General features: G+C 37.1%; 1 protein-coding gene across 10 annotated transcripts in view; it reads right to left on the bottom strand.

Moving 5' to 3' along the window:
• Positions 1-277: 277 nt before the first annotated feature.
• Positions 278-14,768, bottom strand: part of LOC134336797 (spermatogenesis-associated protein 22) — a 113,107-nt gene continuing 98,616 nt past the window's right edge. For 8 of the 10 annotated variants that reach the window (XM_063031262.1, XM_063031264.1, XM_063031263.1 and 5 more), the window contains 2 exons: positions 7,662-7,759; positions 1,504-2,064 (listed from right to left, as the gene is read on the bottom strand). In XM_063031262.1, the coding sequence (XP_062887332.1) occupies positions 1,873-2,064; positions 7,662-7,759 (290 nt within the window). In that variant the 3' untranslated portion in view covers positions 1,504-1,872. The other 2 variants (XM_063031266.1, XM_063031270.1) reach the window with 2 other exon arrangements.

Raw genomic sequence — 14,768 nt, 5'->3', positions numbered from 1 at the left:
TCTCATTTCCAGAAATGTGTTTCATTTAAACTGAGTTATAATATGCATTTAACATCTGAACATAGTGTGTCATCTTTAATAGAACTGTCCCATTTATATTGCAGAACAATTCAATGATCCAAGAGACACAAAAAATACCAACCATGGTTTAACACATGGTTACAGTAATTTTTTTGAAAACACTTATGTTCTGACTACCATCAATCTAAATTTTACATTAAAGCATATTTAAAGCTGAATAGTAGAAATTAATGGTAGAAATGCATTTGGTGGTTAGCTACCTTAATGGGGATATATAGAGGATATGCATATGAGAGATCATTTTTCTCAAAATTAGTTATTGATCAAGATTAAGGGTATTTAGTAGGTTTAGATATTATGGTATAAATTGGGAGATTGTGTTTATTATGGAAAAAGCAGAACTTCATCCTTAGGAAGAAAATACTGAAAACTGCTATTATCAGGAAGCATCAAAGATTTTTCAAAACTATCCTACTCAAAAACCTTGTGAATTGCGATCATCTCCTGCATGATTTCCCCCAATTACCATTCACGAATTATAACCTAATCTCAGGTCATTCTTCTTTTGATAATGCAGAAGAATTACAATACTTCAGGTCTAATCTATTTTAACAGTGTCATTTTGAATGATGCAAAAGATAATTATTGCTACAGCTTTTCTTTCAACCAAAACAGTTTGTTCAACATGTCAGCAATCCTAGCTCTGTCCTGACAATTCACTTTCCCTTGACCAATGGATCTCAAAGGACATGTTACCACACCATCATTTGGATTATCTATACAACATTGATTAAATAAATTCTAGATTCCCCTTCCTACTTGAGTCTCTCTTGTCATCCCAGTAGAATTACTTAAGTCTTTATATTGGGAAATCAAAGGAAGTAACTGCCATTTAACCCAAGACAAATCAGTTAGTTTAAAATTTTAGTTGATCTTGATCTGAAGTTTAAAAACAGGTAAGTTGAACCACTAATACTGAATTTACTTTTTTCTATTATTACTTTGTAGCTCAGAAGACATTTGTTTAGTAACAACAAAGGCTCATAAATTTAGCAGAAAAGTAGGTTTCAATGAAAATGGTCTAAAACGTGTAGAACATCTGAAAATGCTTAATTTGTTTTGGTGTTTTTGTTTGAACATGTTTTTACGGGACACATATATAAAATAGAAAATTGTGCCTGAACAATAATTATTGCTCAATAGTCCAAACATAATAATATCATAGGATAAATTCCCTTATGTGATAATCATAGACTTAAAAGCCTATTTACAGTATCTGGCAACGTCAATAACACAAGTTGTGACATGAAACAGCACATATTATAAGTATGAGTATTACATATACATATATATGTAGCAGAAAAAGATCCCAAAATTTAGATAATAAAACTTGAAATTTATTAGATTCTCTGAACAACTTCTTTAAACTTTCAATTAATGGAATAAAATCTTTGAAATTATACTCCTAAGTATACCACTTCAGCAAATGCTTTGGAAATATACAGGCAAACAAAAATAGTATTCTGTTAAGTAACAGGTCTCTAAATTAAGGCTGATTGGATGTGTACAAGAGGCATCACATCTAGCATACTGAATCAACATTTCTGTTGAAGTGCCCTGTAATGGAATCAAACAACCACTTAAAATCCACTAAAAACAAATGGTTCAGTATACATAAATTCAATTTCAAAACAGAGGTTTAAACACTCTATGGAGCCTGGTTATTCACAACATATTTATTCAATCTACAGTTGCAATTTTAAAATTAAGATTTTTAAACAGTGTGAAATCTATATTCCTTTTGCAAACATTTAAGTCTCCCAACTTAGAGAAACGTATTATGAAACATACTCAGACTTCATTTAGAGCCTTAACAAACTGTGTCATCTCAGCATCTGCTACACTGACAAACTCAGTGAAGGTTTTCTGTTCTACAGCAGTAGTTGGCCTGACAGAGACACATTTAAAAAGGTTTCTTTTCTTGTCATAGGTGCCCATGCATCTGTGTATCTGTCCTCTGATTAATCTTGGAAGTATGCGGTCCTATTTAAAATAGTAAATACAAGACTTGACAATATTAACCATCATATTAGCATTCAATGGGAAGGCACTGAATTACTAGTAGCATTAATGTTAATAGCAAAAGAACCAAAAGTCAAAATAGAAATAACTCTAAAGTGCGAATTTATTAGAAAGCAAATTGAGGTTAAACAAAATTTTGATTAAGTTGTTAGTAGCCAGTTATAAAATGATAAAACCATCATGCAGATTTTAAGAGTAATATAAAATACCATAACATTTAAGTGGAGCACTCTAATATCTTGAAGTCATTAGTGTACCTACAGGCTTTAGTCATCTGCCGAAAAGGAGTGCTTGAAGATCAAGACTTCATACCCAGCACAATAGTCATGGTCTACATCCACTATGCTTGTGACCCATAGCTTCCTGCAACTGAACGCACGAGAGATATCCCAAAGTTCTTGACAAAGTCCTTAAAGTCCACTAACAGAATAAGCAAACCAAAGTCAGTGTCCTCTTCCAGGTTGAAGTTCCCAGCAACAAAGTCCTAAATACTCTCAGTTTTCTCCTTGGATAAGCAGGCCATACTGTTTACATGGCTGACACCAGATTCCTGAGAGTGGCACTCTAGTCCAAGCTCAATCAAAGGAGGAGATCAGGAGGGGTTGGAGTAAAATATTCAGAAAGCCAATCTGAAAAGGTACAACATCCCTACTCACTTTCATATGCTCAAAATGGAGAAAAACACAAATTGTTGCCACAATTCATTCATTAGGGCACATAGAAGCCTAACATAAATAGAAAGAGGTTCACAACACCAGTCAAACTATCTGCCACTACTTCCCAACCTATGCCATTATCTGTGGGTACTACATTGGTCTCAACTGCTACCTAAGAGCCTACAGAATTTGAATGGAAGCATCACCAACTCCAAGGAACTGTTAAGTAGAATTTGAATATCTTCATTAAGGATGACTGTGCTCAGAGAAACAAGAAGGTTGCGGAGGTCCCCAACTACATTGCTTTGATGTACGTGTTTAGCATGCTCCCCACCCCGATCATGAAAAAAAAGGTCAAGTTTACATTCCTGTGCAATTTATTGGGGAATCAACAGGTGGATCCTGTGCCAGATTAAACCTGGCACAGGATCCAATTATTTTCAATAGAGAATACAGCAGTATGTATTTGCTTCATTTTTAGATATTTAAAAGCATTTTAGCTAATTTCACTGATTTTCTTTTTTTATATCATTGTGATAGTTTTTACATGTTTTAAATTTTTACAAGAAATATTTATACACACTGCTGACTTTGACAGCTGGTAAAGCTGGGGACAAGGCAGGCCAGTAATAACAGCTATCAAAGGAATTTCAGGATCTGAGTTTCCACTGTTAGCTTGTGAACTTGAAGTCATTCAAGGACTTGTCACTTCATAATGCCTCCAACATGCAAACTGGTCCTTTGTGCCCAGAGCAAGTGTGCTGGGAGTGCAGTGATTGCAGGTGGCAGACCTGATTGTGCTATTGAACCAAGGCCAATTACTACAATTGCACTAAACTTTAGAAAAAGCAACTTATCAGGCAACACTTTTTTTTCGAAATTGCATCTAGTCCCATGGTTGTGAGAAGTATTCTTCTGGAATCATTTTCATTGATTATAATCAAAATAAAACAAGCTAAAGCTTATTGAAATATCAGAAATCATTATGCTAAGAAACATTATGATTTTGCCTGTTTTATCTATTCTTTATCATTGATAAGTGAGCTGAAGAAGAACAAATGCTTTTTTCGTTAAGGGAAAAAATTGTATAATTTTTCTATTAATGATGGTGAGTCAACTGATAATAAGATTATATAAATTTAAGATTTCAACTGTGTCAGGAGTGAGACTTTCAGAAATTCCTTGAACAGAATCACTGAATGTTCAGAGCTCACAACTGCACTGTGATTGATGACACAACAAATTGAAATGAGAAATGGTGACATCTTAATTTACCATGGTAAATGCCGACAGAAAACAGAATCTAAATTAGTGATAAATGAAAGTAAGATTTATGGGAAAAAATGCATCACTGTAAGATTTTTAATAATATATGAACAAGACTATTAGTAAATGTCAAAGATATTACTTGAAAATCCTTTTACATGTTCTAATAACATTTTTGTTTATAGTATTTTAATGAAGGCGCTGGGTTAATGCCTCTACTAAAATTCTGTAAAGAATAATGGCATTGGGTATATTACAAGTCATTATTCTTTATGGTTTTTTTATGTGTTCAGCAACTATTAATGCCAAGTCAGTTACTTTTTGAACTATTTTTAACGTTATTTTCTCTTTTCCTTCAACACAAAACACAAATAAGCTATGACAACTTTTACCCAACAGATGCTTTTTGATTAGAAAATATCTCTTCACATCTCTTATGTAAGCTAGAACGAAATTTAAAAATGGTTTTCAAAAACCTGTATCAGGTCTGCATAACCAGATTACAATAACCTGCAATCAGTTTGGTAGAAGGATTGCATTTATGTAAAACATAAATACTCTTTCATTTAGACTTAAAGAACATTATTGAGTATACGCTCTCAATTATCAGGGAGAGAATTTTACCTTATTATTTATATAATTTGTAAGTTAATAATACTGCATGGATTTTGCTTGGCATCATTTGTTATACTGATACTTGTCTACAGAGAAAATGTAGACAATAGTAAAATTAACTCTTCAATTTCTACTTTTATTGGTTTTTATAAAGTTAGTATTTAATTATATCTCTTGATAAATCAAATCTCTCAAGGACAAAGGATGCTAAAGCAAAAAATGCCCAATCAAATGGCCATTTCATTTTCACAATGAATGGACGAATGTGTTAGTTCCCAGTACCAGTGAAGTGATCAGAATTTATTGAAATTATATAAACTCTACATAGCCTTGAACTGCTGTATTAAGTTGGAAAAATTGCTGACTGGAACTTCATGGGTCTGATGTTGGAAATGGTTAAGAAAAAAAAATTACAGCCCATTATCACTATTCCCTACATCAATGAAAACAAACCTCATCATCAAAATAATATGGTAAATCAAACAAAATTACAGGCAGTAAGAAATATCTAACATTTAAAAAAAAATTTTTGCAGCAGTACAGCGCAAAACACAAAAATACTACATTACAACAAGAATAAATAAAATAAATAAATTTTATTTATTTTGGATCAATGAAATAATCACTTTCATCCATAATTTTATAGAGTTTTTCAAGGACCTCACCAGGAAAATTGATGAAGGCAAGGCAGTGGATATTATCTACATGTACTTTAGCAAGGCCTTTGGCTAAGTCCCCCACGAGAGGCTGGTCAAAAAGGTTCATTAGCCTGGTATTAAAGATGAGGTAGTAAATTGTATTAGACATTGGCTTTGCAGAAGAAGCTAGAGAGTGATTGTAGATGGCTGCCATCTCTGACTGGTGGCCTGTGACTAATGGTGTGCAGCAGGGATCGGTGCTGGATCCGTTGTTGTTTATTATCTATATCAAGGATCTTGATAATAATGTGGTAAACTGGATCAACAAGTTTGCAGATTGGGGTGTAGAAGATAGCGAGGAAGACTGAAAGCTTCAACCACGATCTGGACCAGCAGGAAAAATGGACTGAGAAATGGCAGATGGAATTTAATGCAGACGAGTGTGAAGTATTGCACATTGGGAGGACCAACCAGGGTAGGTCTTACATGGTGAGAGATATGGTACTGAGGGATGGATGCAGCAGAACAGAGGGTTCTGGGAATGCAGATCCATAATTACTTAAAAGTGGCATTACAGTAGATAGGGTTGTAAAGAAAGCTTTTGGCACACTGGCCTTCATAAGAGTACTGAGTACAAGGGTCAGAATGTTATGTTGAAATTGTATAGTTGAGGCCTAATTTGCAGAATTGTGTGCAGCCTTGGTGACCTACCTACAGGAGAGATTCAAAGAATGCAGAGAAAATCTACAAGGATGTTGCCGGGGTATGAGGACCTGAGTTATAGGGAATGGTTGAACAGGTTAGCACTTCATTTCCTATAACATAAAAGATTGGGGGGAGATTTGATAGAGTAATTCAAAAATTATGAGGGTATAGATAGGGTAAATGAAAGTAGGTTTTTTCCACTGAAGTTGGGTGAAGCTACAACTAGAGTCATGGGTTAAGGGTGAAAGGTGAAATGTTTAAGGGGAACATGAGGGGGAATTTCTTCACTCACAGGATGGTGAAAGTGTGGAACGAGCTGCCTGTGCAAGTGGTGTTTGCGATTTTGATTTTAATATTTAAGAGGAATTTGAATAGGTACATAGATGAGAAAAGTATGGAGGGCTATAGTCTGGCTGCGGGTCAATGGAACAAGGCAGATTAATGGTTTGGCACAGTTTAGATGGGCCGAAATGCCTGTTTCTGTGCTGCTGTCTTTTATGACTCTGTAGCTCTATGATGTATTTGGATGGAAAGCATAATGACTCCGAGTTTTCCCATCAGTAGAATGCTCCACCATGTGGCCTAGTTGAAAAATTGCAATTACACATTCAACACGCACCACTCCCTTTATTTAAAATCACAACAAAATTATGGATGAAGGTGATTACTTGATTGATCCAGAATAAAGATTAATTATTTTTATACATTCTTATTGTAACTTATAGTATTTTCTGTATATTGTACAGTACTGCTGTGGTAAAACAACAAACTTCATGATATACCTCTGTAATAATAAAGCAGATTTTCATTCTAGTGCATGGATTGGAAAGGTTTACAAGGTTGTAGCCAAATGCTGGCAAATGGGACTGGCTTGGATGGGCATCTTGGTCAGCATAGTCCAGTTGGACCAAAGGGCCTGTTGCCATGTGGTATGACTATGACTTTCCCTCTATTACCACACCTCAATATTTACCACTAGTTGTGAGGGGGATAACTTCTTGGTATCTGTACTAGAAGTAGCTTTTTCTACTTAGTTCTAAACTACTGAATTACCAATATTCTCCCTAAATGGCTAACATTCACTGTTTGTCTACTAGCACTTGTTTGGAGCACCCTAGGACATTTGTAAACTGAGGCCACAGATACATTTTTTTCTCATTGTGAACACTCTATAACAGGGGTTCCCAACCTGGGGTCCACAGATCCCACAGTTAATGGTAGGGGCCCACGGCATAAAAAAGGTTGGGAATTCCCGCTCTATAGGCAACATCTTAGTTTTTCTCCCTACGTTTCTACTGATCCCACTTTTTTTTCTAATATACCCATTGCTCTTATTTTACCTGTATTTTAATTTTATTTTGACATCACCACTTTGCTTTTTTTCTTCCTTGGATACAATTTAATTTGTCTTATTTCACATGTCCCTCCCCATGTCACTACTTTGAAAAAGGACTCAAACTATTAATCTACGTGTCCTTCCTGTTCCTCAGTTACTTTAACTGATTTACTTCATAAACATTCAGTGGTTCCACTATTTTACTTTTTTGTGGTTAAGACCATTTGAGCTATACAGATATAGAAAACATTTGGGAGCACTTGGATACTAATGTACCAGAAGTGATTTATGATCATGAAGACATTTCACTTTTAATTTAAAATTATAAGGTGCTATACTTACTGTTTCATAGAACACACATGGAACTGAATCTTTTCTATCTCTCAGAAGGAAATTTTTAGCACTGTATTCTCCAGATATGACTGCAGAATCTAAGGTAGCTATGAACAGAAATGATTATTCAGATGTAAATGATTAGACATTTACTATGCTAAAAACCAGTTACTCATTATGAATTTATTCATTAATGATTGATATTGCTTCTTCCAAGGAAGCCATATCTAACAACATGTATTTAAAATCTTCATTTGTAATAAACATACAAAGTTAAAATGAGATGTACTTATACCCCAAGAAACAAGACAGGGTAGAAAATATTGATTCCATTTATAGTTGTTTGAATTAATGAAGTGCATAAAACAGGTAAACAGGAGCTCAATAGGAAGAACAGATTGTTCAGCATTGGAAATCAAAGGTAAATTATTTGGCCATAAGACTCAACATTTTCTGAGGCAGATTTTGTAGTGAGAAACTGACAGCTCTCACATAATGGAGTGAATTTTATCACAGCCTCTAGAGCGCACACAAGAATTTTATTCACCAGGATGTCCGTGTCGCTAACAAAGCAGCAATTATTGGCCCAAATAGTCCTTCCAGGTGAGGCAACACTTCACCTGTGAGTCGACTGGGGTGATATACTGCGTCCGGTGCTCCCGATGTGGCCTTTTATATATTGGCGAGACCCGACGCAGACTGGGAGACCGCTTTGCTGAACATCTACGCTCTGTCCGCCAGAGAAAGCAGGATCTCCCAGTGGCCACACATTTTAATTCCACATCCCATTCCCATTCTGACATGTCTATCCACAGCCTCCTCTACTGTAAAGATGAAGCCACACTCAAGTTGGAGGAACAACACCTTATATTCCGTCTGGGTAGCCTCCAACCTGATAGCATGAACATCGACTTCTCTAACTTCCGCTGATGCCTCACCTCCCCCTCATACCCCATCTGTTACTTATTTTTATACACACATTCTTTCTCTCACTCTCCTTTTTCTCCCTCTGTCCCTCTGAATATACCCCTTGCCCATCCTCTGGGTTCCCCCCCCCCGTCTTTCTTCCCGGACCTCCTGTCCCATGATCCTCTCGTATCCCTTTTGCCTATCACCTGTCCAGCTCTTGGCTCCATCCCTCCCCCTCCTGTCTTCTCCTATCATTTTGGATCTCCCCCTCCCCCTTCAACTTTCAAATCCCTTACTCACTCTTCCTTCAGTTAGTCCTGACGAAGGGTCTCGGCCTGAAACGTCGACTGCACATCTTCCTAGAGATGCTGCCTGGCCTGCTGCATTCACCAGCAACTTTTATGTGTGTTGCTTGAATTTCCAGCATCTGCAGAATTCCTGTTATTATTGCCCATTTCTCACTTCCTTCAAACTAGTGGTGGAGAGCCACCTTTTTGAAGTGATGCATTCCAACTGGTGGAGGTATTCCCATTGTTGCTATTGAGTATGGCGTTTTAGTATTTTAAACAAGTGACAGCGAAGGAACAGAGATGTATTTCCAAATCAGTATGGCACATGATTTGGAAAGTAACACAAAGATTGTTGCAAACGCATGCACCCGCTGCCAAGTCCTTTTTGATAAGTGAATGCAAATTTGGGAGGTGTTGTAAGAGAAGTCTAATTAAGTAATTGCAGTGCATTTTCTAGATGGTACATACTGCAACCACAGTATTGGGGGTGGCAGAGGGTCGTATCACTCCTTGCCCCTCTTATATTTCTCATCCACAAGTTATCCTTCAGTTGATAAAGTACTCCAGGTTCACATTTGGAATTCTTAGCACCAAATATATGCTGTCTTTCAATTCCTGACAGTTTGGAGATACATCAACCTTGGCAAACTCATGTGTTCATGCTGCACTCACAGAGAAAGACAAACTCCTTGCTTTCAAAGAAATAAGCCTCTGCGATGAACAAATTCAGTAATGTATTGCAAAGTGCAATACACAACAGTAACAGCCAATGTCAGCTGGAGGAACCAAGTACTCAAAGTATTTCAGGGTGATTTTGACATTCACAAGCAGAGTGGTCTAGGCAAAGGCATGCAGCTGGATTGCTGTTTACCAAAAGTGAGAGAAGTGTGTTATGGTTGTCTTTGAAAATCTCCTCCATTGGACAGACTGAGTAAGTGGTTTGCTCCCAAGTGGTTCTTTGGACATAGATCTTTGCACCAAACTAATAATGAGAAATATTCCCACAAATCACACAACTCCAAAATGATGTTCTACTGACCCAAATAAGCTCTCTTATTAGTGAGATACTTAACCACAAAACTAAATGATTGACCTGAAGTCTTTCCTAGATGATACTTCAGCCCCAAGGGACACATATGCTTAAAAACTGGATTGCACCATCCCTTTGCTTTTTCATAAAGCCATCTAATTTCAATTTAGAATATTATTTTGATTTAATGATATGTGTATTGTACATGTTCCATGATTTTCTATTTTGGGTCTTCTTTGCATTTGACATACCAACACTTGGAAGTTCCTGACATTTGCAATGCATTAAACAACATGGAACACATACCTGGACATACTTTCTGTTATATTTATTGCATCACAATTGCCTACACTGTCTACTCATATGAAACCATCACAGTGAATTCAAGTAACCCAAATCACTTTAACAAGGTCTTTCTGAGCAGTTCCCAGGTCATCACTGTAAATCAACTTGGGCACGCTCCCTTTAATGTCAGGGGTCTACGCCAACACTGGAAATCACCTATGGCAAGTTCCATTTAATTATTTTTACATAATTCCTCCTCTGGAGTGACCCCAAACACCTTCTGAAAGTCATAATTCTTGACCTACCTGTGCCCACCCACTGATCTGCTAACCCAACACATGTAGCCTTCACAATCTCCCAAGTAGTCTCTTCCAATTCCCATGCCACTGACACTCTCCATCCACTCAATGTGTCCTGAACCAGCAAGCCCTCACTATCACCAGAATCCTTGCAAAATCTATCAAGTAAAATCCTTGCCAGTAAAATCACCACCAGATCTACTACTTAACACAGGAAATAAGATTACATAGCATTCATTATGAGAAACAGCACTGCAGGGAACTGTTCCTTTCCAAGGCTCTTCCAGAATCAAGACACAGGGAGGGACAGATAGAAGCAGCAAATTTATATTTAATTAGCACCTTTCAGATCCTCAGGTGGTCCTAAATAATTCACAACCAACTAATTGCTTACTACTTGTAGCAAATGTTGTTAAATATTCTTGCAAATGTGGCAGTCAATTTGTACACAGAAAGGTCCCTTAATCACCAAGAGATTTGACAGCTTGAAAACTAACTCACTGTTCTTTAAGAATATTCTACTTCATTGTCACTGGTACCTAATAAAGTGACTACATCCAGTTGGAGTAGTTTGGACTTTTTATAATTATTCTCAAGAGTAATATTATTCAGAAGCTAAAACATTCTAGGCAAATTTGAAACAAAAATAATAAGACAAAACTCTGATATAATTCAAGATGATCCTTTAGGTATAACTTAGGTTACACTGTTCTCATCCGTAAACCATTGTTGCACATGGAAAACTTAGCTTCTTGCTGTAATTGCAACCATCTTCAGAAAAGAGAAAATCCATTTGAAGTAACACCTGAGGGCTGATGTCTGTCATAGGAAAAGTCATTAGCAGGACATTCCTCAATTTTCTCCTCCCCAGAAGCCAGACAGTCATTCCCTGAATCATGGTGAATTCCTGCTTACTACACGACAACTCCAGAAGAAATGAAGGGAGCAGCATCAATCACTATACATGGTGATTCGGAAGCCTTTGAATCTGTTAATGGAGAGCAAGCATGTAGCATCCTTCCGAGAAAAGAAAGCCCATCTTCATCTTATATCACCATCTGATTCATGATGACCAAGAGGCCATAAAAGACCTAATCTCAAATTTCAAAGTAAATTTATTATCAAAGTACATACAGGTATATGACACCATTTACTACATCTAAGAAAGTAGAGGCACTGCCATGCCCTCTATGTAACGGCACTCACATTCTAGACCCAAGACAGATCCTCTGAAATGATAACAGCTCAGAATTTCAAGTTGCTGACCCTCTCAACCTCTGATCCCCTGATGAGGACCGGCAGTGATCCATGACCCCATATACAGCCTACAGCAGGTACTTCAAAGTACTGGAGAGAAGTCATCTCCACAAAATTTTGTATTTTACACTGCACCATCAGCACCTGATATTGAATTTAACAAATTTTCAGAAAACTGTTTTTATCCTTTCCATGGGTGTGGCAGTTTGATTTTGATTCATTATTTTCTTCTATTGACAACCCAACATAGTTATCCCTTCCATTCTCTCCAACCTCACTCTCTCTGCAATTTAAGCACATTTTTCATACTTTAAGTTCTGATGAAAGATCCTTGACCTGAAATGATGGCTGCTCCTTTCCCCACTGATGCTGCTCAGCCTGGTTTTGTTCTTAAAACAGACACTCTATTTTGAGCTTTATCATGGTAAGAGATTAACAAATGTTAAAGGTTTTAAAAAAGAATAACAGTTGAATCAGTTTATAGAAATTTCTAGACCCTGAATATTCAAAATGGAGGAAAAACTTTTGTAATGGCATTGTGATCCTTAAGTCCATTCTTTGAGCATACACAGAAGCCCAGTATAAACAGATTTTACCCACCCTGTCAAATTCCTCTTGTTCCGCATGTGGCAGATTCTGCAGGTCCAACTATGACCTCATTAGCCACCTGAACCCCGAGTGGAAGTAAATCAACCTTAATCCCCAGGGTTGTCTAAGAAGAGGGAACACTACCTTCTGCCATTGATAATATAGTATTATAAAGAGTCATATCAAATCTGATTCACTGATTTGTATTTGCTCATAAAAATTGTAACCATCTGTAAACTTGTCAAATTATTAGCAGCCTCAAGACTTTTATTCACTCAGTAAACATGCACTTTTATTTAGCATTTCTCTGGCAAATATAATTTCTCCTTTTTAAACATTTTGAAATCAGCATGGTTAATAATGCTATTACCATTTTATTTAATTCCATTCATCTATCTTTATTATGCAAAACTGAAGTTTCTGATGAGAATGAACCTAATTAAATTCTAATGAAATATGGGTAGTGTCATTATTAAATGAAAAAATATACAAATTGTTTTTTTCCATATTCATTTTACTCCTACATCATATCTTTGGTCTCAATCCAGATTAGATTATCAGAAGTAGGATATTCAAGAAAGTAAGCATTTACAGAGCTGGTTTGAATTCTGAATCTATTCACATGTTTATAGGACAGGCATAAGGGTAACGGCCAGGACTGGAAATACGATAATGGGAAGGCTCAAGCAGACAACACTGACCAGGGAGGCATTCATTGCAAAGTGCCATTACGGCAAAATCTGCAAAAACATCAAAGGCCTCAAGATACACAAAAGCAGGTCCAGTTGTGGAACGAAGGTGACACAAGTGTAATGCACAGACTCAACATCAGTTGACACATTGGAGAAATCCAGCCAGGAAGCATCCCACAGAGCTGAAGATCTTTCTGTACCTGAGCCACCCAGTGCTAAAGAAGGGACCGAGTAAGTGCCCCATCAGACACCCTAATCCATTCATCAAGAAGAGAGAGAATTGGATGGCCTAGATCATCAGACAATGTATCTTGGAAGCAGTTCGATGATGACCTGGATTGTATCTTGGAAGCTACAATGGCAGGACCTATCTACAGGGAAATTGACTCCCTCACAGCCATTGTGTTCAACTTTGCTAAAGAACAATTCGGCCCAGTGGGAAAAAAAGGGAATTTTAAACCATCATGGCAACCAAACAGGATAGAAAGGGAGATTCACCACCTGAGATGCAAAATAAAGATCCTGAACAAACAATTCAAAAACAGTTCACCTAATGAAAATAGTTCATGAGAGAAGGCCCTAAAGTACCAGTCTTTAGTCCAGGAGTGGAGGGATAAAGGATGGCAGATGTGGCTATTCCCTGTAGAGATCGGTTGTAGAGGGTTCCCGGCAAGGTCAGCATGGAAGTTGCTATCTGTGCTGGCATTGATGAAAAGAGCAAGAACCAAGCAGCTCGCAGGATGGGGAAGGAAGCATCTTGCTGGATATGGAGTTAAGCTGAAAGTTAGGAGCAGATGGGCAGTGACTTGGCCACCACTGTTGACCTGCCAGCTGGAGAGTGTAGTGGCTAAGGGCAGAAACACTCTATGAAGTTTGCGCACCATCAGATGACACCTGCCCCTGGCCAAAGCCTATGGTTACCTCATCAGGTAAATGAAGAGAACACCTCAGTATATGATGCAAGTGCAAGTTGCTGTACTACTTTTGGTCTCATAGTTATTATTCCAGTTTAAAATTTGATGCCAAGCTGATTTTCCAAAACCACATTCTCTCTATCCCATCGTCTTCCATCTCAATAACATTGACAATCTTTGATCTAGCTCATACATATGTGTGTGTGTGTGTGTGTGTGTGTGTGTGTGTGTGTGTGTGTGTGTGTATGTATGTATATATATGAAGCAGTCGTTTGAGTTATCTGACAGTTATCTTTAAATATTTTAATTGAAAAACAAAGAGAGGACATGTTGGAAATCAGAAACAAAAAAAATGAGGGCTATAGTATCATCAGAGGAGAGAAAAACAGAATTAGTGTTTGAAATCTTTCAGTATTTTTGTCTGTTGCTAAATATTTCACATCAGTTTGTTTTCCTCTCCATAAGTGCTGTCTGACCTCCGACTGCCTTCAGAGGTTTTGTTCACTGTTCCGCTGATCTTCCTCAAAAATGAAAATCATATTTAGTTTTCTCTATGGCCTCACTGCTTCTTATCTCTACTTTTTTGTCAGGAATACTGTACACCTTTTAAAAAAATGCCATGGATATGAAAGTCAGCTCTACAATAATTCAATGCTTCCCAAGAGGTTGTTAAGTGCACCTGTCCAAAACGGTGTTGGTAGGAGTGACGATAGCATTGTGTATGAAGATAAGTCCCACCTCTAGACCATTGTATTATACAGTATTATATAGTTAAATGGCTTAAATTCAGAACAGTCATCCATAAACCACTTTTTCATCATTAGCAGAAGAAATATATTCTCTTGCAATCAA

The sequence above is a fragment of the Mobula hypostoma genome, chromosome 23 (assembly GCF_963921235.1).
Source record: "Mobula hypostoma chromosome 23, sMobHyp1.1, whole genome shotgun sequence".
Classification (NCBI taxonomy): Eukaryota; Metazoa; Chordata; class Chondrichthyes; order Myliobatiformes; family Myliobatidae; genus Mobula; species Mobula hypostoma.
The sequence above is the reverse complement of the archived record's forward strand: the minus strand, read 5'-3'. Positions and strand labels throughout refer to the sequence as shown.